This window comes from Adiantum capillus-veneris, chromosome 8 (assembly GCF_014529385.1).
Source record: "Adiantum capillus-veneris isolate H3 chromosome 8, ASM1452938v2, whole genome shotgun sequence".
Classification (NCBI taxonomy): domain Eukaryota; kingdom Viridiplantae; phylum Streptophyta; class Polypodiopsida; order Polypodiales; family Pteridaceae; genus Adiantum; species Adiantum capillus-veneris.
In genome coordinates, this window is record NC_140938.1 from 166051338 (window position 1) to 166075070 (window position 23733).

At 43.0% G+C, this 23733-nt stretch overlaps 1 protein-coding gene across 1 annotated transcript; it reads left to right on the forward strand.

Moving 5' to 3' along the window:
• The first annotated feature begins 18169 nt into the window (after positions 1 to 18169).
• On the forward strand, positions 18170 to 21915 carry LOC147453304 (pentatricopeptide repeat-containing protein DOT4, chloroplastic-like). The gene has a single exon (XM_086518719.1). It carries the CDS (start codon positions 18814 to 18816, stop codon positions 20947 to 20949), a length of 2136 nt encoding a protein of 711 aa, XP_086374845.1. The 5' UTR covers positions 18170 to 18813; the 3' UTR covers positions 20950 to 21915.
• The last annotated feature ends 1818 nt before the right edge of the window (positions 21916 to 23733 follow it).

The window sequence follows — 23733 nt, forward strand, 5'->3', positions numbered from 1 at the left end:
AGCCAAAGGCAGCTATCTCCTCCCAAAGTTACCAAATGTGGATGCAAAGTGGACCAATCAGAGCCCAAATGCCCAAATTGAAAGGGGCACCCCTATATAAACCATTTTTGAGCTTGTTTTCATTCTTTTTGCTAGAGTAGGCTTCTTGCCAGGGCCTTGAGCCGGTGAGCCTGCAGAGAGCCAAGATAGGGAGTGTATGTGAGTTCTTGGGTTGGTTTTTTTGGCAGAGGAGTGTGCCTGCCAAACCCCTTTGTAGTTTCTCTTGAAAATGGCCACGGTGATGCCAATGCAAGCCTTTGTACATGCTTTTTGAAGTGCAATCAAGACATTGTTGCCCCATTTTGTTGTTGTTTCCCCTTCCCCCATTCTCTTTCTCCTGCTCTCGTGTTTCCCCTTGGTGCCGGTAGTGTGGATGTGTGTGCCCCCCGGACCGACGGTGTTTTGTGTGAGAGAGTGAAATTGAGTGGTTGTGTGCGTGTGTAAGGGTGGAGACAAACCGTGGCAGTAGGTGTGCATCGTGTGGTGGATTTGTGGAGTGTGTGAGCCTTGGGAAGAGAGCAGGCGATGGTCTGCTAGTGAGAAGTGTGTTTTGAAGGTGTTTTCTAAGAGGATAGGGGTGTTGTGGATACCCTGAGCTATAGAGAGGCCCTTGTGTTTGTGTCGGGCGTGTACCCCCATTCCCCCTCTCCAACGCTTTTGTATGTAAGCCATGGGAATTGCAAGGGCAACAATGAGAGTTGTCCACGGACACACAATTCAAACAGTGCGCAAGGCAACTTGGCAGGAGTACTTTTGAAGGTAACATTTTGTCAGTTATCTAGTCGCAGTAAAGCAAGTACAAGCAAGCCTTGTGGCTTGTAAAGTAACACTATGGCTTATAAGATAGTAGTATTGGCAAGGCCTCTGGCTGTTAATGCAACGGTATTCGGCAAGGCAGACCATTCATTACACTCAACTGTCAAACAAGTTTTCTAGGGTATGGTTCCTATGCAAGCTATCTGCCATTGATGCGGACATGCAAGGACAAAACCTTGTGTTACCTAGAAAAGAGGGAAAGCAAGGCTTTCAAGAGCACGGCTCTAGGCATTGGATATATCATCACTTCGACAGTGTTGTAGCCTGCTAGGGAGTAGGCAACATAAGTATACAAAGAAGTTGTAAACACATTGACATTCACGGCTATGAGCTGAATCCAATGCGATCACCACACATACGGGATGTTATGACTTTAGATGCCAAGGGCACTCAATAGTGTTTGGAAATAGTTGACTCTTGATAGCTAATCTATTAAATGCTATTTGTATCAATATTGGGCAATCTCATGTTTCTCAATACGCTGCACGATTTGGGAAGGCCGATTCTCTATAAAATTTTGACAAGGTCGATTCTTCTCTACTTGGAAACATGTGTGTCACCAAGCGTACCAGTTTGCTATGAGCATTCAGTCTCAGTTTTGTCTCTTCTTATTGATAGACTTCTAGGAAGCAAGGCTTCACTCTAAGACATACGGCATATGTCTATCAGCCGGATTCGAGCGCATACTAGCAACCTGCCCACGAGTGGCCGACAAGGCTAGTCAATTTCAAGTTATATTTGTTTTTGTTTTTGTTTTACTTTTCCTTTTGGACAAGATATCTCTGTTGTGCAAAGCACGTGCTTGGGCAGACTCCATAAGAAGCCACTATACAAAGCAAAGTGCTTTGCATGTCTTCAAGTGTAGCACGGCTTCTCTTATGTACCAAGGTATTATCGAATGACTTCAAATCAATGATAATGGCACACATCTTTGGCAATATATAGATATAAGCTCATAGTTTACGCAATAGCGCGGTGTGATGTATCCATGCCAATGTAATCGTGAACGACACATATACCAACGGCACACATGGTTGAGACTGTCATTGAAGCCACAGTCTTATTATTCTATTTTTTGCTATGTATGCATGGCGTACTAGTCCACTGGACGTATGACACTCCATCATTGTATACGCTTCCTCTATAACACTAAATACTCTGTCAAGGACAAGGTACATAATTGATATCTTAAAATATATTTTATATTATTCACAGGCAAAGTGTTGTATTATAAGATAAGCTACGTCTCTCTCTACAGGGCGTGTAGTTGTACGCTTATAGTATACGCTAACACACAGGCATGGTTTGTACGGGACCATGTGCAAGGGGCCTACAACACATTCTAATAAGGGGTTTTCCTTAGCCCAGCACTCTCTCACTCTCTCTCTCTCTCTCTCTCTCTCTCTCTCTCTCTCTCTCTCTCTCTCTCTCCAACTTCTATGCGGGAAAGGTGAAACTAGGCATGATTTTATTGAAATCTTTCTATGTCAATACGATAACAGGACGGGCTACGATCCACCAGGAAGGGCTAAGAGCCATCTATTACCACCTATTTTGGCATGGCTACGAGCCATCTGTTTGTCGTCCATGAGTGATTCATTTCAAGGTCAAACAATTCTATCCAGTTGAGTACCCATCGATTATAATGGACAAGCAAGCGTGAAATTCGTGATTTTTTGGGCATTATTTTAGCACTACACACTTTAAGTGTGAAGGTCAAGTTGAGTTTTTAAACATATTAAACTCATAAGGGCTTATCTCTACCACGGTGTATGGATGAAGCCAGCATTTCAGACAGCACAACTGCTTATGAAAACCCACAATTATGGATTTTTGGGTGTGAAAAAGTGTTGGAATCAGGGTTGCAGAGAAACACACACAGCTTGGAGAAGACGAAGGAAGCTCAAGGCACACAATAGAGAGTGTATTACTTAGTGTACTATGGAAAGATAGATAGCCCTAGAGTGATGGGCATATATACAATGCACGGGGGAAAAAACCTCCTAAAGAGGGAAAAAATGCCCCGGCGGTCCTAGTGTGTTCACACACATCACTACCACATGTATATGGTAACAAATCCCCCCTGGAGTGATGCGATGAACGAGAGCTAGCAAATGAGTAAAGGGAAGTGCCATGCCCTGAGGACAGGATCATTCCACAAATGTAAGTAAGCCCAAAGCTTTGCGGAAAGCTTCAAGCTTCTCACAAGACAATGCCTTTGTGAAAAGATCTGCAAGGTTGTCATGTGTTGGCACATAAGCTAAGTTGATCTCTCCTACTGAGAGCCTCTCCCTGACATAGTGGTAATGCACCTCAATGTGCTTTGTGTGAGCATGAAAAACTGAGTTCCTCGCAACTGCCAATGCGCTCTGACTGTCAGTGTAGATAGTGTTGGCAGTGTCTTGTCCAACACCCAAATCAGCCATAAGGCGTCTGAGCCATACACACTCAACCGTAGATGTAAAGACTGCCCTGTACTCAGCCTCACAACTCGAAGTGGCCATAGTAGGTTGCTTCTTGCTCAACCATGATATACATGAACTGCCAAGCATGAAACAAAAACCACTTGTGGACACTCACGTGTCAAAACAACCAACCCAATCTGAGTCCAAAAAAGCATGTAAGTCTGGCGACAATGATCCCCCTTTGGGATAAAACAAGCCAAGATGTAAAGTCCACTAAGGTAGCGGAAAATCCTCTTGACATCCTGCCAATGCTTAGACACTGGGCTATGCATAAATCTACTGACCTGTGAGACTGCAAACTGAATATCTGGCCTTGTGTTGCGTACATAAATGAGCCAGCCAACAATAGTTTGGTAAAGAGTGACATCAGCAGGATCACCAGCATCATATAGACTCAACTTCAAACCTATTTCCATGCGAGTGGCAATAGGTTTGAAATCCTCAAGTCCAAACTTACATAGCAATGTTTCTATGTAATTATTCTAACACAAAGCAATACCACCATCACACTGCTTAAACTGTATACCCAAGTAATGATACAACAGTCCCAAATCTTTCATCTTGAAAGTAACATTCAAATCAACCTTAAATTCAGCAATATGTCTCTCATTTGGTCCAGTGATCAGCAAATCATCGACATAAAGAACCACAATGAGAAATACATCATCCTCACGCTTTACATACAATGGGCTTTTTGTTGGACTGTTACGAAAGCCTCGTTTAACCAAATGAGTGTCAACTTTCTCATACCAAGCACGAGGAGATTGCTTCAACCCATACAAAGCCTTCTTACATATGCACACTTTGTCCTCTTGTCCTTTTATTACAAAACCGCGAGGCTGCGTTACATAAACTTCCTCAAATATGTCACCGTTCAAGAAAGCAGTAACAATGTCTGATTGATGTACATCCCAACCAAAATGAGCTGCCAATGCACATAGAAAACACACAGTAGTCATAAGACAAGTGGGAGCAAAAGTCTCTTCATAATCAATGCCTTTTTGTTGTGCATAACCCTTTGCAACAAGTTGAGCCTTATGGCGATCGATCTCACCATCCGGCTTGCGTTTTAACTTGTAAACCCACTTCGTACTAATGGCCTTTTTGCCAGGAGGCAAATCACATAAAGTCCATGTGCTTCATCAAAAGACAGAGGCTCCTCAACATCATGTAGCTAGACACAGCCAAAGCATAATAATATGATGCATAAGATGCATGGCGAGATCCTAAACGAGTACGACTATACAAAGGTGCATCCAATTTACTGTCACGCAAAGTGTGCACCAGCCATTTTGGCATACCTCTAGCCTGCTCATTTTCAGCCCTTTCCTTATCAAGTACATCATGTACATTTGCATCAGTAATAGGCTGCTCTAAAACATTTTTAGAAACCCCCATAGGCTGTACATTTTCCTTATTGAAACTTAGATTCATATTTCCACCACTGAAAAGAGGCAACAAAGTGTCATAAATGTCCTGTGAGCTTACATTATTGTCTCTATTACATGACAGCAAGGGCTGAACAAAAATCTTCCACAAACACTACATCCCGTGAAACCAGAATACGTTTTGTTTGCGGACGATACAACATGTAACCTTTGCTTTCAGCACTATAACCAACAAAAATACATTGGACAACCTTATCATCCAATTTTCTGTGCTGTGTTTGTGGCACCAAAGCATATGCCAAACAGCCAAAAACACGCATGTGCTCAATAGAAGGCTTTCTATCATGCCATGCTTCATATGGAGTAATAGACTGAAAATATTTCGTAGGACACCTGTTAAGTACATAAGTGGCACACATGATGGCCTCAAGCCAAAAAGAATGCGGCAAAGCTTGACTTTTGACCATACATCGTGCCATTTCCATAAGTGACCTGTTTTTTCTCTCAGTACCACCATTTTGATGAGGTGTATAAGGCACTGTAAATTGGTGTTTTATCCCACGACTAGCGAGAAATGCATTAAATTCATGAGACATATACTCCCCCCCTTGATCGGAACGGAGGGTGCCCATAGTACATTTCGAAACATTTTCAGCCATAGCCAGAAACTGTTTGAAGCACATTAAAACTTCGGACTTCGCTTTAAGCGGAAATACCCATGCATGCCTGGAGTAATCATCAATCAAAGTCACGAAGTACAGGTAATTGCCCAAGGACGGAGTTTGCATGGGCCCACAAACATCACTATGCACAAGCTGCAACCTGCATGTGCAGGAACTGAACCAACCTTTGGAAACTTAGAATGTTGCATTTTACCCAAAATACAACCTTCACAAACATGTTTGACAGGTGCTTCAAGAGGCGGCAAAGAAGCAACCATATCAGATTTTTGCAAACACAGCAAACTGGCAAAATTCAGATGACCAAAACGTGCATGCCAAAGTTTTGCGTCTGAAATAGCCCTTGAATCTGCAACAGCATTTGCAAAATTTTGTCCACACTTGTCATACAAAGTGAGATTATACAGCCCATGGCACAAAAGGCCAAATTCAACAATTTCATCACCAAAACTGAGATCATGAACTGTACATCTGCCATCCACAAATTTGACTACAAGTTCAAGTCTAGCAAGTGCGGATACAGACAAGAGATTCTTCTTAATCCCGGGTACATAAAGTGCATCAACAAGTGTGAAAGAACTGTCATTAGCACAGTAAGCACAATCTTTCCAACTCCTTGAACTGGATAAGAGGCATTGTTGGCACAAGTGACTGAATTCCCATGAGGGACAGACTCGAGAGAGGTAAACAATTCATGATGTGAGGTAATGTGCTTTGTAGCACCACTCTGTCGAAATACCACACATGTGAATCTGCAGCAATTGACAAGCATGCATCATGGAAAACAGGATTGTAAGTGAACTCTGCGCTAAAAGCCCATACTGCATCAACATCAGCATTACAGTCTCCTTTCACAGAAGACTCAACAATGGCTGCATTTGTAGTGGAACCAGCATTTGCAGTGGAACCACCCTCTTTCTTCTTAGCCTCTTTAGCCTTCAACTTAGGACACGACTTGATCAAGTGATCATTAGCTTTACAATAATGCCAAAGCATCTTCTTTTTGCCCTTATCACCAGAATTGCCAGACGAAGTGCTGCCAGCAGAAATGTTAGGAACAGAATTTTTGCCACTCGCAGCAGAACCATAAGAAGTGGCTGCATTGTTGTTACCACCCTTTGTTTGAGAAGCAATAAAAGCCTGTTCAACTGCACGCTGTCTAGTCCTGTTTTTTCTAGAAAGTGACTCTTGCAACAGCAATGTGCATAATGCATCAAACTTGACAACTTCTGGATTTCCTTGGGTCATAAGTCTCCAAGTACTAGCAAAAGTCTGGTAAGAATAAGGTAAGGCATCAAGAACAGTTTGCACAAGTGAACTGTCTGAAATGACTTCACCTGCAGAAATAAGTTGCTCATTGATATCCTTGACACTAGCAAGGAAAGTGTCCATATCATCTTCCTCATGCATAATCTTCGACTCCAGCTCTTTACGCAGCAAAACAATTTTAGCCTCATTGCGACTTGTAGCCAAGATATCCCAAGCCTATTTTGCAGATTTTGCTGAACGGATGTGAGCAACAATGGTGTGATTCACAGACAACGCAATCAATGCATGAGCCTGCGCATCCTTAACATCCCAACGAGCTTGTTCTACCGTAGGCAAAACAACTCTAACAGCAGCAATCCTTGCAGCAAGACCTGCAACATCCTCAACATCGCCTACATCCTCAGAACCAGGACGTACATCAATGCACAATGTTCCAGACGCCCTTTGACACAAGTACATGTTGCATCATATCAGCCCACATAGGGTAGTTGTCCCCATCCAACCTGTCTTCAGCAGCAAACATCTTGAACACATCTGTGTTGTTGTTGTCAGCCATGGTAAATGCTGCACCTAATGTGAAAACTGCTCAAAAATAGGAGAAATGGAGCAAGAACAACATGTGCTATATAGCACAAACCGTAGAAGACTATAAGGCACCTGTTATGCAGAAAACGGCACTGACAGAAATTTTGCACAAAATGACGAAATAGCCTATGCAATACTGCCTGTAGTGGAAACGGAGGCCAAAATGAGCCCGAATCTTGAATTTGAGCAGACCAAGATCTACGAGCTTACTCGAACTATTTGTGGACCTGCGAACGCTCACCAAAGCTCACTGAAATGGAAGAAAGTGAGCAGGCATGTACTGGAGCAGCTGGCGACTAAGCCTGGGAGGACGCAACCTGCTTTGATACCAATTGTTGGAATTAGGGTTGTAGAGAAACGCACACATCTTGGAGAAGACGAAGGAAGCTCAAGGCACACAATAGAGAGTGTATTACTTAGTGTGCTATGGAAAGATAGATAGCCCTACAGTGATGGGCGTATATACAATGCACGGGGGAAAAAACTTCCTAAAGAGGGAAAAAATGCCCTGACGGTCCTAGTGTGTTCACACACATCACTACCACATGTATATGGTAACAAATAGATCTAGTTGTGAATATGACTCCACCTTCAATGGAGCGCCTATTAGCACTAAGAGTGCCTACATGAGTATAGTTTTGAGGTAAGACCTAGCTCGTGATTACTAAATCACTTAGTAAGGGTTGATGGTCAATTCTTGGAACCTTCACACTTGTATTTTCAAGGAAAGAAGTCCATAGACTGCCAAGGGGTAGTGGAAAATCTTCAACTTCCAAAGGAATGTACTGCCACGGGTAAACCCAAGGGGGGTCATGGACATAGGGCCAAGGGCCAAGGGCCTGTAAATTTTAACCAAGGGGTTTGACAATGTTGATTTTAACCAAGGGATCTGGATTGCAAAGGCAACACCTAAGGTTACATGTGCAATACTACTTGCATTTCACACATTTTCAATTAGTATTCCTAGGCCTTTGCAGATCGGAAATTTGGGTAGGTACCTTTTCATTACGGATTAGTAAACACTATGTTCAACCTTTAGGTATGCATCTGATTTGGTTTTTTTTCTTTTTGTTTTCTTTTTCCATGTAGGATTCACAAACTATGTTATCATCCAGTTTTGCTCTCAAGCGAAATGACAAGGTCATGTCAGAGCTAAGAAATTTGGGTTGTAGTGTCCAAAGTAAGTTTCTGCATTATGCAATTATAGACCCACTTGTAGGGTGGGTTTATTTGGCACATGTTGTCACATGGAATACAACATGGTCTAGGAACTCAAGAAGTTCAGTTTAGCCAGTGTCGAGCAAGGCTAATGAGGGTCCCTCTCACTCCCGTTGTTGAGTATTTGCAGTTACCTCAGCGCACAATTACATCTTGTACTTGAAGGATGTTCTTTTTTTAGACACCCTTACATGAGACATATTCCACATGTGGGGAATATGAGTCTACAGGACTGACATTGGCGCCCACTATTTCAAGTATGTGTCACGACAAAGTCTCTAGGTGCTGGTCGAATCCATTTTATAGAGCGTTTTTCAGTACGACATATCAAGAACATTTTCAATGGCTAGAGATTGTCGGATACTCAGAATGACTTGTTAAGGTACAAGTGCTACTAAACAACATTAACAGGTGGTTGTTTATGCATATAGCAAGGCTATGAGTTGTTAATGAAAAGGTTTCATTGTTTGTACCTAGAAGTGATTAATGTTTTACCTTTTAATATGGTTAAACGTTTTTGCAAGGCTTGGAAATGATTGAAGTAGAAAGTATTTAGTTTGTTTTCAGAACTACTCTATGTGCAGTATCTGTATGAGATTAATTTTGGGTCTACAAATCACCAATAGACGTCATGGCTCAGTTTTGGGTGCATGTGGATATTTTGTGTTAACCACGATGGCTATTCACAACATTGTTGATTCCTAAACAATGTTGTACGATCTTGTGATCCCCGTTTAACAGTCATCTGGGAAGACTGTCTGTAAACTGTGGGAAAAAACACCTCAATACTGTCAGTTATCCCAAGGGGACAGGCAGATTAAAAAGTGTAATCTTGTGCTAAAGGATATACAAAGTGTGTATGTTAGCACCAAGAAATCCAATTAGTATGCATTTATTACTCTAGTTGGAGTTTGCTTACCATATGTTAAAGCATGTTTACGACTAGGTTTAGTCTCTTCATGTTTAAGTCAAGTTCTCAACCCTGAACACTAGTTATAGTGGCGTTGTTTACTAATGAAATTTGAGAACAAGTCAAGGACTTATATTCTGATAATAAGTTACGTCAGCCAGTTACTTTCATGGAAAGTGCAAAGAGGTAGTCTTTCGAGTACGTCTTTGTTGTGATAACTTGTTTAGCATGCTCGTATGCATTCTAAATTGAGTCTACACACTATGTTGGATAGGAGTTGATAACACATGACGATTGCAAATGGACAACAATGAAGGAGTACGAGCGAAAGTGCGACGCGAAAGAGAGTACGAGAAGAAGATCACGACGATATGGTGAACTCGCTCTACTGTAATGTGTAGAGCATAGTGAGTTCTTATTAGGTTTTTACAAAAGAATATGTGTACATACCTGGCGGCCCGCCCACTTACCTAGGCGACCACATTGGGCTTTATACCCCAACAACCTCCCACTTAAAGTCCAATGTGGTACTTTAAGTGTGAGAGAAGCTACTATACAAGCTAATATACAAGAGATGTAGAGAAGTGATGTACTACCCTACACCTAACTGCTTGCGAAAATGCGCAAAGCTCTCTGAGGGAAGTCCTTTTGCAAGTAGATCAGCAGGATTTTCTTTGGTGTCAACTTTGACAAGCTGAAGTTGCTTATCCTCGAGCATTTCCCTGATGAAATGATACTTCACATCCACATGCTTTGTCTTTGAGTGATAAACTGGATTGCGAGCCAATTGTATAGCACTTTGACTATCACAATATAACACAGGCATCTCTTCTTTGATTCCCAAATCTGTTACTAGTTGATTAAGCCAAATTGATTCTTTGCATGCCTCTGATGCTGCAACATATTCAGCCTCTGTAGTAGACTGAGTAACATAATCTTGTAATCTAGAACGCCATGATACTGCTCCACCAGCCAATGTAAAGACATACCCTGACGTAGACCTTCGGTTGTCTAAGTCACCTACATAATCTGAGTCTGTAAAATCCTTTACACTTAGCTCCTGACTCCCATAGCATATACGCATACTCTTTGTAGCTTTCAGGTATCTCAATATTCCTTTTACTGCCTCCCAATGTTTCTTGCCTGGGTTTGACATGTATCGACTTACTACTCCCACTGCAAATGCAATGTCTGGGCGAGTAACAATCATTGCATACATCAAACTACCCACTACAGACGCATATGGAATCTTATCCATTTCAGCCTGTTCTTCCTCAGACACAGGACAATCTTGTTTGCTAAGTTTCACATATGGTGGCAATGGAACACTCAGTGCCTTTCCCTTCTCCATATTGAAACGTTGCAAAACCTTGTCAATATACTCTGTTTGAGATAACCAAATCAACTTCTTTGATCTGTCTCTCTCAATGCGCATACCAAGTATATGACTTGCCTCACCCATGTCTTTCATGTCAAACGATTTTGCCATCTTTGACTTCAAAGCTGAAATTTCTTCCAAGTGCTTGCCAGCAATCAACATGTCATCCACATACAAAATAAGGATCAGCCAACTACCATCCTTAGCCTTCTTTGTATATAGACAGTGATCGAACTCACTACGTTTTGTAGCCTTGAGAAAGCATAAACTTGTGGAATTTATGGTACCATGCCCTCGGTGATTGTTTTAAGCCATAAAGACTCTTTAATAGCTGGCATACCCAATCTTCCTTGCCTTTCTCAACAAACCCTTCTGGCTGCTGCATGTAAATTTCCACATCTAAATCACCATGCAAGAACGCTGTCTTGACATCCATTTGGTGCAACACCAAATCTAATATGGCAACCAATGCAAGAAAGCATCTCAATGTAGTCATCTTGACCACCGGAGAGAAGACTTCATCAAAGTCAATGCCTTGTTCTTGCTTAAAGCCCTTGGCAACAAGCCTTGCTTTGTACTTTGGCTGACGATCATGAGCGGTGATCTTATACCTGTAAACCCATTTACAAGGTAGAGCCTTTTTGCCCCGTGGTAATTTAACTAGCTTCCATGTCAGGTTTTTATGCAGAGCTGTCATCTCTGAGTGCATGGCCAATTGCCAATTCCCAGAGTCCTTCATTTGCACTGCTTCCTTGTAACATGAAGGCTCATTGCAATCGGTCAACATGACATAGTTCATAGATGGAACAAACCTATCAGGAGGTCGCGTGACACGTCCAGATCTACGCACAATAGGTGGCTCAGGCTCAGTCACAACCTGTGGTTCCACTCTATCATGTCCTTGCTCCTCTTGAGCCCTGACATTTTGTCTTGCACGTGCAGGTCCATCTTCTTGGAAGACAACTCTTCTAATCTCCTCAACCCTCTCTGGTTTACAATGATATTTGGATTCATTAAAGTGAACATCATTGCTGCGGACAACCTTTCTGGATTCGGGATCCCAAAGTCTGTACCCCATCTCACCAGAATTACCATAGCCTAGAAAGATGCACTTTCTACTCTTTGGCTCAAGCTTGTTCCTAAATTCCTTTGGAACGTGAGTATACGCCTCACAGCCAAACACTCTGAGATGCTTGTATGAGGGCATTTTGCCTGACCATACCATCTCTGGCACTGAATCCTTCTGCAAAACCTTGCTAGGAGATCTATTTACAAGATGAACAACTGTTGATACAGCTTCAGCCCAAAACCCATTTGGCAGCTGTGCATTAGACAACATACTTCTGACCTTCTCTTGTATGGTCCTATTCATCCTCTCAGCAACACCATTTTGAGGAGGATTGTAAGGAGCAGTAAGTTCACGTTTTATACCTTTTGACTCACAAAGTCCTGAAAGGCCTTTGAAACATACTCTCCACCATTGTCAGTGCATAAGCATTTAAGCTTCTTGCCACTCTGATTCTCCACAAGTGTCACAAATTTTTTGAAAACACTAAACGCTTCATCCTTGTGCTTGAGAAAGTAAACCCATACTTTCCTCGAGTAATCATCTATAAATGTCATAAAGTAAGAAGCTCCCCCTAGAGATAGGTTAGGCATAGGTCCACACAAATCACTATGAACAAGTGCCAACTGTGTATCTCTTCTACTGCTTCTATGCTTATGTGGCTGCTGTGTTTGCTTACCATACAGACAATGTTCACAGAATTCAAAATCATTAAATGACAAGCCAGGCAAATAACCAGAATGAGACAAGATTTCCATTCCCTTCTTGGACATATGTCCTAACCGGCTATGCCACAAAGAAACGTTCGGCTGCTCGGTTACATTGATTACATTTTTAGAGACATTTGATACATAAATCATGTAAAGTCCTCCAGACTTTACTCCATGTGCTACTGTCATAGAACCCTTGGATATCTTCCACATGTTCTGTCCAAAAGTGGTGACGTAGCCAGCATCATCAAGTAAACCTGTGCTGATCAAGCTCTTTGTAATTGCGGGAACATGTCTCACATTCTTTAGCGTGAAAGAAGAGCCATTCTGAAACTTCAATTGAACATCTCCAACACCTAAGATCTCACATGTCTGCCCATTGCCTAGCCGAACATGATCTTTAGTGGTCACATAAGAGGTAAACCACTCCTTGTTTGGAGACACATGAAGTGATGCCCCTGAGTCTATAATCCAGTCACTCAGTGCATTTCCATCAGATGCTATAAGAAGAGCTGAGTCCATTGTATTCTTCAAGAAGTAGATGTCTCCTGACACTAGACTGTCATCCTCTGCAACAGTGTTTGTCACATTTATTTCTTGGATCTTCACTGAGGACTTGTTCTTCTCACCATGGTCTTCAGCTTTCTCTTTGCCTTTTTCTGCTTTCCATTCTCTGCAGTCTCTTTTCATGTGACCCTTCTTGCCACAATGGTAGCATTCTATGTCACTCTTGCCTTTAGCACTGCGGGACTTGCTATGAGACTGATTCCTCTTTCCACCTTTGTACTTTTCTTTGGTCCTTCCCCTGACAACTAAGGCTGTTCCTTTGCCTTTGTCCATTGTCTTTCTATTGGTTTCTTCAGTAAGCAGACTTCCTTCTACACCTGCTATGTTCAAACCATCTGGAGGTGTAGAATTACTCAAAGCTGTGCGAAAAGTGTCCCAACTTTCCGGCAATGTGATCAACAGGAACATAGCTCTAACAGGTTCATCAAACTTGACACCTTGAGCTAACAACTGACTATAGATTGTGTTGAATTCATTCAGATGATTGGACATATGTGTCCCTTCTTTCATCTTCAAGTCAACAAGCTTCTTAAGCCAGTATACCTGTGAAGCTGCACTCTGCTTCTCATAAAGATCACTCAGCTTTAACCATGCTTGATAAGTCGACATCTCGTCTGCTACATTGAAGTAAACGCTTTCTGCCAAAGTCAGCATAATGGTAGAAAGTGCCAATTCATCCATTTCGCTCCATTCATCTTCGTCCATATCTTCTGGTTTTATCCCCTTGAGCTTTATAGGTTTTATCTGCTTCTTTTGTACCAACACGTGCCAAATCTGCTTCTTCCACAATGGGAAATTGGTTCCATCCAGCTTCTTGATATTGTAAAGAGCAATGTCCTGTGATCCAGCCATAGCTACGCTTCACAGTAGTTTACTTTCCTGGGAAAAATTCGGCAGAGTTTCCCCTGTAAACTGACCTTTGAACCAATATCAACCTATCAAATGAACCAAGAAAGCTTCAGATTCTGCATAAATTTTGGCAGTCTCCTTTGTAAAATGGCTTTGGTGTACTCAAAAAACAGACCAAAAAACAGCTCAAAAAACACTCTCTCTGACACTGTCAGCTGCGGGTAAAGCTGTCCTGCACCTGTACTGTCTCGGACTGTCCTGTCACTGTCCTGTAAGCATAGACTGCGACAATGCCTCAACGGCAGTAAAGCAAAGATGCAATCCCAACTGTCTAACTCACAGTCAATACATCCTAGCTGCCTATCTAAGGGTGCTCGAGGGATCGCTCCAAGACCTGTATCACTGAAAGGATCTCAACATTCGAGAATCCCCCAGCTCAATAAAACCTCACTCGACCCTCAACAAAGGCTGCAGTAAATCTGACAGTACATAGACTTCCCACAAAGTCATACATCCATAAATTTCCCGCTATATGCTGTAACCGCTCCGGCGGTTGTTTACTGCATGACTCACAGCCAACAAACCCTCAACAGACATACATCATCGCTGACAATACATCCCATGTGGAAGTACCTGCAATGTTAGGATGAAATCTGGAATATCAAGCAGCAAACACAAGCTACCTGATGAACCAGTGGATGTCGCCTACAGTCTGTGTGTAGATGCGCCCGTTTCGTATGTGACACGCCTCCAAGAACTGTGAGCCGTCCTTCGATGTATAGACAGCCACAAATCAACACTCTGGGAGTGTCTATATCCACAGTACCTGCAGTCGTAGGCCGAAAACCCCAAATTTGTAGAGTCGGATCTGCACCCGTCGAGACCACGTAGTCGAAAATGGCCTGCGCAGACCTTTGTCGAAGCCGAACGGTGGCCGAGATTTGGGGCCGTGTCTTCGCCTGTCGAATTTCACTCGAATCTGAGTTGGTGACTCTAGCCTCCTACAGTGCTGCCCCGAGCCTCGATCTGAGCTCTGATACCAGTTGAAGGAGTACGAGCGAAAGTGCGACGCGAGAGAGAGTACGAGAAGAAGAGCACGACGATATGGTGAACTCGCTCTACTGTAATGTGTAGAGCATAGTGAGTTCTTATTAGGTTTTTACAAAAGAATATGTGTACATACCTGGCGGCCCGCCCACTTACCTAGGCGACCATATTGGGCTTTATACCCCAACAAACAATGTGGAAAATCAAGATGTTACTCTTGGTTTCATTGAACCTCCTACTGAACGGGGTTCATACTAAATGAACAGCTGGATCCATGAAGGATGCCATTGTGGAACACATTAGTGTATCATCACTCTTGTTTTCGAGGATGAAAACGCTTCTCCAAGGGGGGAGTAATGTCAGGACAAGGATCCTAAGGAGCAAGGCTCGACCTAGGGGCTTAGGGACCTAAGCCACGGGCTTGGACTCGACCAATGTGGACTGGGGATCCATATTATGGCTAGGGCTAGGAGCCGGCCTATATATAGGGTGGCAGGGTGATGGATTCGGCATCTAAGTCTCCTAGGTCTCATACCATTGAGCGCCTAGAGGGGTTTCATTGCTTTTTCCTGCAAGTGTATCAATTCAATCATGTTGCACGCTCCGCATTGGTTAGCTATAGTCCTAAACACGGTTGAATTCCTGAAGAGTGTGTGGATTTACAAGCCTTGCCTAGCACTTTCTTGGTTACGAAGCGAATAGCTTGGCATTTTACATCTTGGACAAGTTCGCTGCACTGCAAGATTCGAGAGAAATAACACATTTTTTCAAGGGTTATGGTGGGAAGGCCAAGCTCCACAAATGCTTCAAGCACCGTTGTCATTTAGGAGGGACCGCAAGGTTGCAAGAGAATGAAGCACTGCAGCATCTCTCGTGGTGGGAGGCAGGTCTTAGTAGCAGTATGATTTATATGGTCTCACCTTCATGCCCATCTATTTGGAACTCTACCTTAGGCTGGTTACACACCAATTGCCCAAAGCTTTGGGGTGCGGATGTGGAGGCCAGCCGTCAAAAGGTTATTGCGGGAACAAGACTCTGCTAGCTCAACCGATCGGTTGTGCCAAACTATGCTGTTGAGACGCTGAAATACGGGCACGTAAGTGTGTAGCACATGGCGCCCCCCCCCCCCCCCCCCCCCGGGTCGTCCCATTGTGAGATGGACATGCTCGTTTTTGGTGTGTAAGCGGCCTTAATATCACTAAATCCATTAATCCCTTTCTTTTGCAAAACTCACAATTGTGAGTGGATAGTATTAAGAACATCAGAAATATACACCAACCTCAAGCTCAGACCGGAGCCTTGAGGGACATAGGATTACAAGTTGACAGAGAGACCACGCCTACTCCTAGGCTTTACCTATTACAAGATGTCATGTATTGTTCTAGACCAGTCCTCTGAGGCTTGTTTCCCTCCGATCATGTGGATCGTCACTTTGCTCTCTTGTATGATTTCACAAAATCTTGCCACAGCTAGATCCCCCTCAAACACGCGGCGGTTCCTTGCTTGCCAAATATGGTGAAAGAAGTAGTACCTGATTATTTGAGTGCAGACAAGCAGAGCAGGACTTCCCAACCTGTTACTACCAAAGAACAGATCATTCTTGAAGAACTTAATTTTCCATGTCCTTTGAATCCACGTGCATATTTTCCCAGCCATGCCACTGATTGCCTGGCATCCCATGAAAAGGTGGGCTAGGTCTTCACTAGCTATTCTGCACCCCGAGCAACGATCAGACCCGATTCCTCTTTCTTGTATCTTCACGCCCGTCGGTAGAGCACCCCACATCACTTTCTACAGAAATATCTTCATATACTAAAACCACCAGATGTTCTCTATGACTCCCTCCCACTGTTTCTCCATCCAGTGCCTCTTCCATAATTTGTTGAGGGGGCTACACCAATTAGCCTCGTGCATTAATGCCTGGTAAATGCCTTTAGAATGTGGTTTCTAAAAGAGGCTACTCCCGGGCCATTTCCAAGTGTCCCATTCAAAGTTGGATTCACAAATTGTCTCACCACCTTATCAAGCTCTTTCATCACCCTAAAGACTAGTAAGATCTCAAAGCCATTCAGCTAGAATTGGATGGCTAGAGAGTCAACAGTTTTCCAGCACTTCCTGTTGCCATTCCAGGATTGCTCAAGTTGAACGAGCCCCTTATTATTCACATTCCTGGCCATTTCTATCCAATAGGGGCTTTTGCGGCGGCCCCAATATTTTAGAGAGCTAAGGGGACCATTGCAAAATGGAGTTCTTAAAGTATCTGGTTGCTTCCCCCCATTCCAAAACCTCAGCTGCACTTTTGCACGTCCTCATCAGCTCCCCTGAGAGTCCACCAGATCTAAGATAAGACCACTTCGAGGCACAACCCCCTTCCACTTTCCCCCTTTCGATCCTAGTTTTACTGCATCAAGCATTTCCTTGGTCATGACAGCCCAAGCTTGGTCCTGTTTAGCCAATGATACCATAAATTTGGCACAAAGGGCCTCAGCATGGGATACAGGGTTAAGAATGCCGAGCCCTCCTTGGTCTACCGGGCAAGCAACTACCTCCTATCTAGCCCACTTCCATGGCCGGGAGGTTTTTTTGTTGTTCTTCCAGAGAAACCTTTTCACTGGTTTTAAGAATTCTTTCCAGTTACACTTAGCCATCTTGAGCACGGGGATGAGGAAAGCAATATACGGGATCATGAAAGCATTAATCACTCTAATTCGGCTTTGGAAGGGGAGGAGAACAAACTCCCATCTTCTCATTTTCAAGCTTATTTTTTCAAGGACCCATTGAAATCTTTGGCTGTGCCTAGGGGACTCCCCTCAGGACTAAGTAACACGGGGTCTTAAATGAAGACCCCATCATGGGATCCATGGCGAGCAGCTATGTGCACAAAAGCAGAGGCACACCCGGTCGTCCGATTTTAAATAGACGTGTCCAAGTTTACTTTTTTTTGTCCATGTTTACTTTTTCCCATTTAAGTTTAGCTTATATACTTTATTTCTCGCCTTGCTGACACTGAAATGCACGCGCATGCGTGGTTAGCTCACCAAGTTGCCATGGCCAAAGAGTCGGGTTCGAATCACCAGGCGCGCGTTGACTTGCATTTTTTGTTGGACGTCCATCTCCCTCGAGATCCGTGCGTGCCACATCCGCGGCCTATGGGTCTTCATTAAAGACCCCCTGTTCCTTAGTCATGAGGGGGGGCTCCCAGGTGTCTGAATACACTCCTTTTGAGATAATCTCTCCTGTCCACCATTAATCCTATATGGGACACGGCAAGCCTCGGGACTAAGTGGCAGGAGGGCTGCCTGGAGAGGAAGGTCGATTTGAGGGGCAGCAACGCCAATGCCGGGCACTGCGATGCGAGGGTGATTATGTCTGAGATGATTTTCTAGATGCGGGGGCGTGATGGACACAGCTGGGGTCGCTAGGTTGGACGATCTGGACTTGAAGAAAAACTAAGCGACACCCTTCCCTGCAAGAAAACGATGCTGGTTGAAGGGCAGCTGGAGTGTGGCAAGGGAATGGACTGCCATAGGCGCCCCTTTTTCTACCCTCTCACTAACCACAGCTCTGATACCAGTATTACATGATAAGATAACACGCTCTTCTATGAGAAGACAAAAGATGGAATTGTCTGGCGGACCGCCTCCTTACTCACGTGTTCCAGTGATGGGCCCTTGGCCACGTTCACACTTGAGGACAAGGCCCAGCCGATTGTCTCCTGAGGCACCCGTTTTGTTAAAGGCAAGCTGCCTACTAATCGATTGCCTTCCAACACAACTAGCTCTTAACAGAGTTGATAGGGGCATTCTTCGATAGAACAAGGGTTGGCATGCGTTTGAACAAAAAAGATCAATTGGTCAGAGCAGTTGACAATCTTTTTGTGAACTTATCAGATTCTTCCAAGGATTATGCTGAAATTTTGCAAGCTTGCGTCACTTTGAAAGGGCTCGAAGAAGGAAGACAGGTATACATGCACTTGACATTTTTTGGGAATGAGAAGCACACGCTTACAGGGAACAAGATAATCAACATGTTCATCAAATGTGGGACTATGATTGATGCAAAAGATGTTTTTGATAGACTAAGCAATCCAGATGTTGTCTCATGGACCTTAATAGTTGGAGGGTATGCTCGTCATGGACTTGGAGCTGAGGCTTTTAAAGCTTTTCAACGTATGAAAAGAGAGGGCATGTCTCCAAACAGGGTTACTTTTCTCTGCATATTAGATGCACTTGATAGCATAACTGACATGATCAGCAAAGGTCGAATGGTGCATTCTGACGTAGTTGATAGTGCTGTGGATTCAGACATTATGATTGCAACAGCGCTTGTTAATATGTATAAGAAAGCAGGCAGCATTGAAGATGCATGTAAAGTGTTTCATGCTATGGTTACTCGAGATGCTATCTTGTGCACAGCTATGTTGGATGCCTTTAACCAGCATGGCCAAGCAGGGGAGGCGCTTCAACTTTTTGGGCAGATGGTATGTGAAGGAATTGAACCCAATGAATACACTTTTACCAGCATTCTTTCTGTTTGCACCAGTCTTGCAGACCTCATGGAGGGGCAAAAAGTACATATGTTGATAAAATTTACCGACAAGGAGATTGGGTTCGTGGGAGCTGCTCTTGTAGACATGTATGCTAAATGTGGGAGCTTAAATCAGGCACGTTTCACGTTTGAAAGGTTAGGGGAACGCACCGTGACATCATGGACTGCACTTATCACAGGGTATGCTTACAAGGGACATTCTAAAGCGGCTCTTGAACTCTTTCAACTAATGCAGGCAGATGGACTTGAGGTAGATGTAGTGGTAGGAAATGTGCTCATCGATTTGTTCTCTAAGTGTGGTAACTTGATTGATGCAAGGAGAGTTTTTGACAAGATGCTTATAAAGGATATCATCTCATGGTCTACACTTATCTCTGGCTATGCACAGCAAGGGTTAAGCACTGATGCAATTGAGGTGTATTGGCAAATGCTAAGGGAGAACCTTTTGCCAGATGAGTACACATTGAGCAGTGTCCTTGGGGCATGCTCTAATCTCAATGCACTTATAGAAGGCATGGAGATCCATGCTTATATTGTTGAGTTTGAACTTGATTCAGATACAATCCTAAAAAACACAATCGTTAATTTGTATGCTAAGTGTGGCAGTATGAGGGATGCCAATGCAGTATTTAATGTGTTGCTGAATCCAGAGGTGAGGTCTTGGAATGCCATGATTTTGGGGTATGGACAACATGGGTATGGTAAAACAGCCTATGATATGTTTGAAAGATTTCTCAGGACAGATTCTAAACCCGACGAGTATACGTTTAGTGGGGTTCTCAGTGCATGTGCTAGCTTGGGCATGTTTGGTGAGGGAAAAGAAGTGCATGAACATACCACAAGAACTGGATTTGAGTCCAACATTGTCGTTTGCAATGCCCTGATTGATATGTATGCTGCTTGTGGGAGTTTGCAAGAAGCATTTGCAGTTTTTAGCAGGATGATGCACAGAGAGTTAATATCATGGTCATCTATGATTGGAGGCTGGGCCCAGCATGGGTATGGGAAGGAAGCTGTGTCTTTATGTCAACAAATGCAGCATGAAGGTTTCAAACCAGATGCATTGACCCTTAGTAGCATACTCATAGGGTGCAGCTATGCTGGGCTAGTGGAGGAGGGCTGGTTCTTCTTTATATTAATGGCACAAATCCATAAAAGTGTTCTGACATTGGAACATTACATTAGTGTGGTTGATATTTTGGGTCGTTCAGGGCGTCTTTATGAAGCAACGGTGTTTATCCATAAAATGCCAATACAGCCACGCTGCATGATCTGGATAACATTGCTTGCAGCCTGTCATAGACGTGATAACGTACCACTTGCAGATTATGCTGCAAATTATGCATTTGATTTTAGTCCTCAAAGATCCAGTCCTTATGTCTTGCTGTCAAATGTGTATGCTGTTGCTGGATGACTTCCTTTTTAAGTGAGGAGAAACCTTAAAGAGAAATGTCGACATAAGAGCCTCTGAATTAGGACCTAAAACTGCAGTTCCAGGGACAGTAGTATGATTATGACTGGGTCTATGTATCTCAATGTCATTCAGGGTCATATGCTTGCTCTGCAAAGTGGGTCCCTTCCTGCCTGAGACATATCATTGGGAAGATGATGGTGGTGATTGTTGGTATTGGACCTCGGGAAGAAAGCCTCAGATGGGAAGGAGGGCTTTGGGGAAGTGGTAGTAGATGCTGAGTTGCTCTTCTCATTTTCATGTTATGCTTTGAACAAGCCTCCAGAAGGTGTAGTGACCTGTGGTAAAGTTGGCATATAAAGTTGCTCACTCTCGTGATGGTGTCGATGAGGTATCCATGTTTCTTAAGCTCTGATTGGCCAACAACCTAATTGCACTTGGCAATTTATATAATCCAAAGGAATCGCGGTTGTGTGATGCTATTCCTGAGTGGACAGTCGTGTCTCGCACATGTCCTTGGTTCAAGTGCATATGATAAGTGCCTCACATTGTAGCTACATAGTTTCTATATATGTAGGAAATAAGGTTCCAAAGGTCCCACAGCACAGGTTTTTCTGAGATGATGGGTGGCAATACTATATATACAGTTGCATAGCTCATATATAAACACTGCACATGCATTGATTTGTTATAAAAGACTCCAGATTCGAACATTGAAAACTTCAACCAAGCCCACGTGCTTGCAAGACCTTTACCTTGCATATTAAAGAAGAAAGAACGGATGTACTGATGTTTCTGAATTAATAATGCAGCCTAGCCTATGAGACCAAAGCAATACAAACAAAGAGACCTCTCATTAGCGAGAGAAGAAAACAAGTGCTAATAGCTGCCCATCTAAAAGTACAAGAGGATGAAAAAAGAACAGTTTTTGGAGAGAGTGTCCCTTAGTAATAAATGTCTTTGGGTAAATGTAGAGAATATTTGCAAATTGCCAAAAAATCTTAGACAAAATATGAGAAAATTATCTTGTCATATACAGCAAAGTCGGAATGAAGTACTGAAGAGGAATCTCTTAGAGCAATCACCCAGACAGAGAAAACATGTATAAAGCTTAAGATCTAAATAAAAATCAAGTTTAATTCTTTATCCCAAGTGGAAATACCTTTGTAACTAGGGCTGTAACTTACCAAGCATATTTCGCAAAATTCTCAATCAAATTCAGAAGTTTCACTCTGAGTGCAGTTTTCTCATGCTCTCATTGTATAAAAATCATCCTTCACGTGTGTATATACATGCGGTATGATCATGGTTCCACTTTCCTAAAAATTGTTGAATTATAATGTCATTCACTTTGAGCAAGTATAGTTCTAATGCAACAAATAGCCTACTCATGCTTCTCAAGCATTTTCCATAATAGCTTGATGTAAAATATGCATATTCGACTCAATTTTGCAAATAAAAATCAACAATTTGATTTTTCTGCCATCCAAATGTCACGAGAATGCATAACCAACGCCCTTAAAGCATGCATCGTAAAGACAGCTCATAGCATGTTTCAAGAAGACTCTCAAGATTATAGAAAAAAAGCTCCATGATGCTATAAATTTTTTAAAAGAAAAGTTTAGAAGGTTTGAGAGATTTGGTAATGTCCAATATTCCCTCAAATTCTAGAGGTAAATGTTGGGTTTTCTGGCTTGTGTCCGGCCGATCGTCACTAACTCACTTACAATTTTTTTTATCCAACTGTATAGATAACACATTACGAGCCATACACACTATCTTGATATAGTGTGTGTTGTGTAGGAGGGCAAGGCTCACCTTCACTTGTGTCTGCGTACTCTTTTCTCTCTCGTACTCTCTCTTCCCACTCCTACACTCAATCCAACAATTGATATCAGAGCTTTGGCTTCGCGATAGATTGAATGCTACAGAGTAGTGAGCTTTCGGCTATGGTGAGTTCGTTTTCGGTGGAAGCTTGAGATTGTTAAGCAACCACCAGATCTGTGCTCATGGAAGCTTGAGGGACATTCCCAAGCTTGAGAGGAGGGTATATTGCAAGTGTGTATGCTCTTTTGCAATAGCATACTTGCAGAAAGAATGCAGATTTTCATTTCCACAGGTCGTTTTTAGGATTCCGAAACAGTGTTTTTTGCTTAAGTTTTGCATACGGAATGCGATTTATGCAAGGTTAGGGTGTAACCTGGGGTTTTGGCACGCTTTGGACACAATGGTGATGTCCATTTGGATTGATTTTGACCTCTAAAATTTATGCAGGAGCAGTTGTTTATTGCTTGTCGAGGATTCCACACATGACATGCTCTCGGATGTGAGAGTGGTATTGGCTCCAAGTTTGCTCATAGGTGGGAGGATACGATGTATGATTTGTGTGGTCAGATGCGCAAAGAGTTGGTAGCACTTGTTTAAGGTCCACTTGCGATAGGTTTCATGCATTGAGAGCTTGGCATGGTTTATGTGTCTAGGTCATTAGCAGGCTTGCTCGACTATACTATTTTATGCACAATCAAATGCTTGCTCTGCAAAGTGGGCCCCTCCTGCCTGAGACATATCATTGGAAAGATGATGGTGGTGATTGTTGGTATTGGACCTCGGGAAGAAAGCCTCAGAAGGGAAGGAGGCTTTGGGGAAGTGATAGTAGATGCTGATTTGCTCTTGTCATTTTCATGTTATGCTTTGAACAAGCCTCCAGATGGTGTAGTGACCTGTGGTAAAGTTGGCATATAAAGTTGCTCACTCTAGTTATGGTGTCGATATGAGGTATCCATGCTT

Bases quoted from the DNA above. Each gene is read 5' to 3' on its own strand.
- LOC147453304 (XM_086518719.1), top strand. From the start codon at position 18,814: ATGCGTTTGAACAAAAAAGATCAATTGGTCAGAGCAGTTGACAATCTT.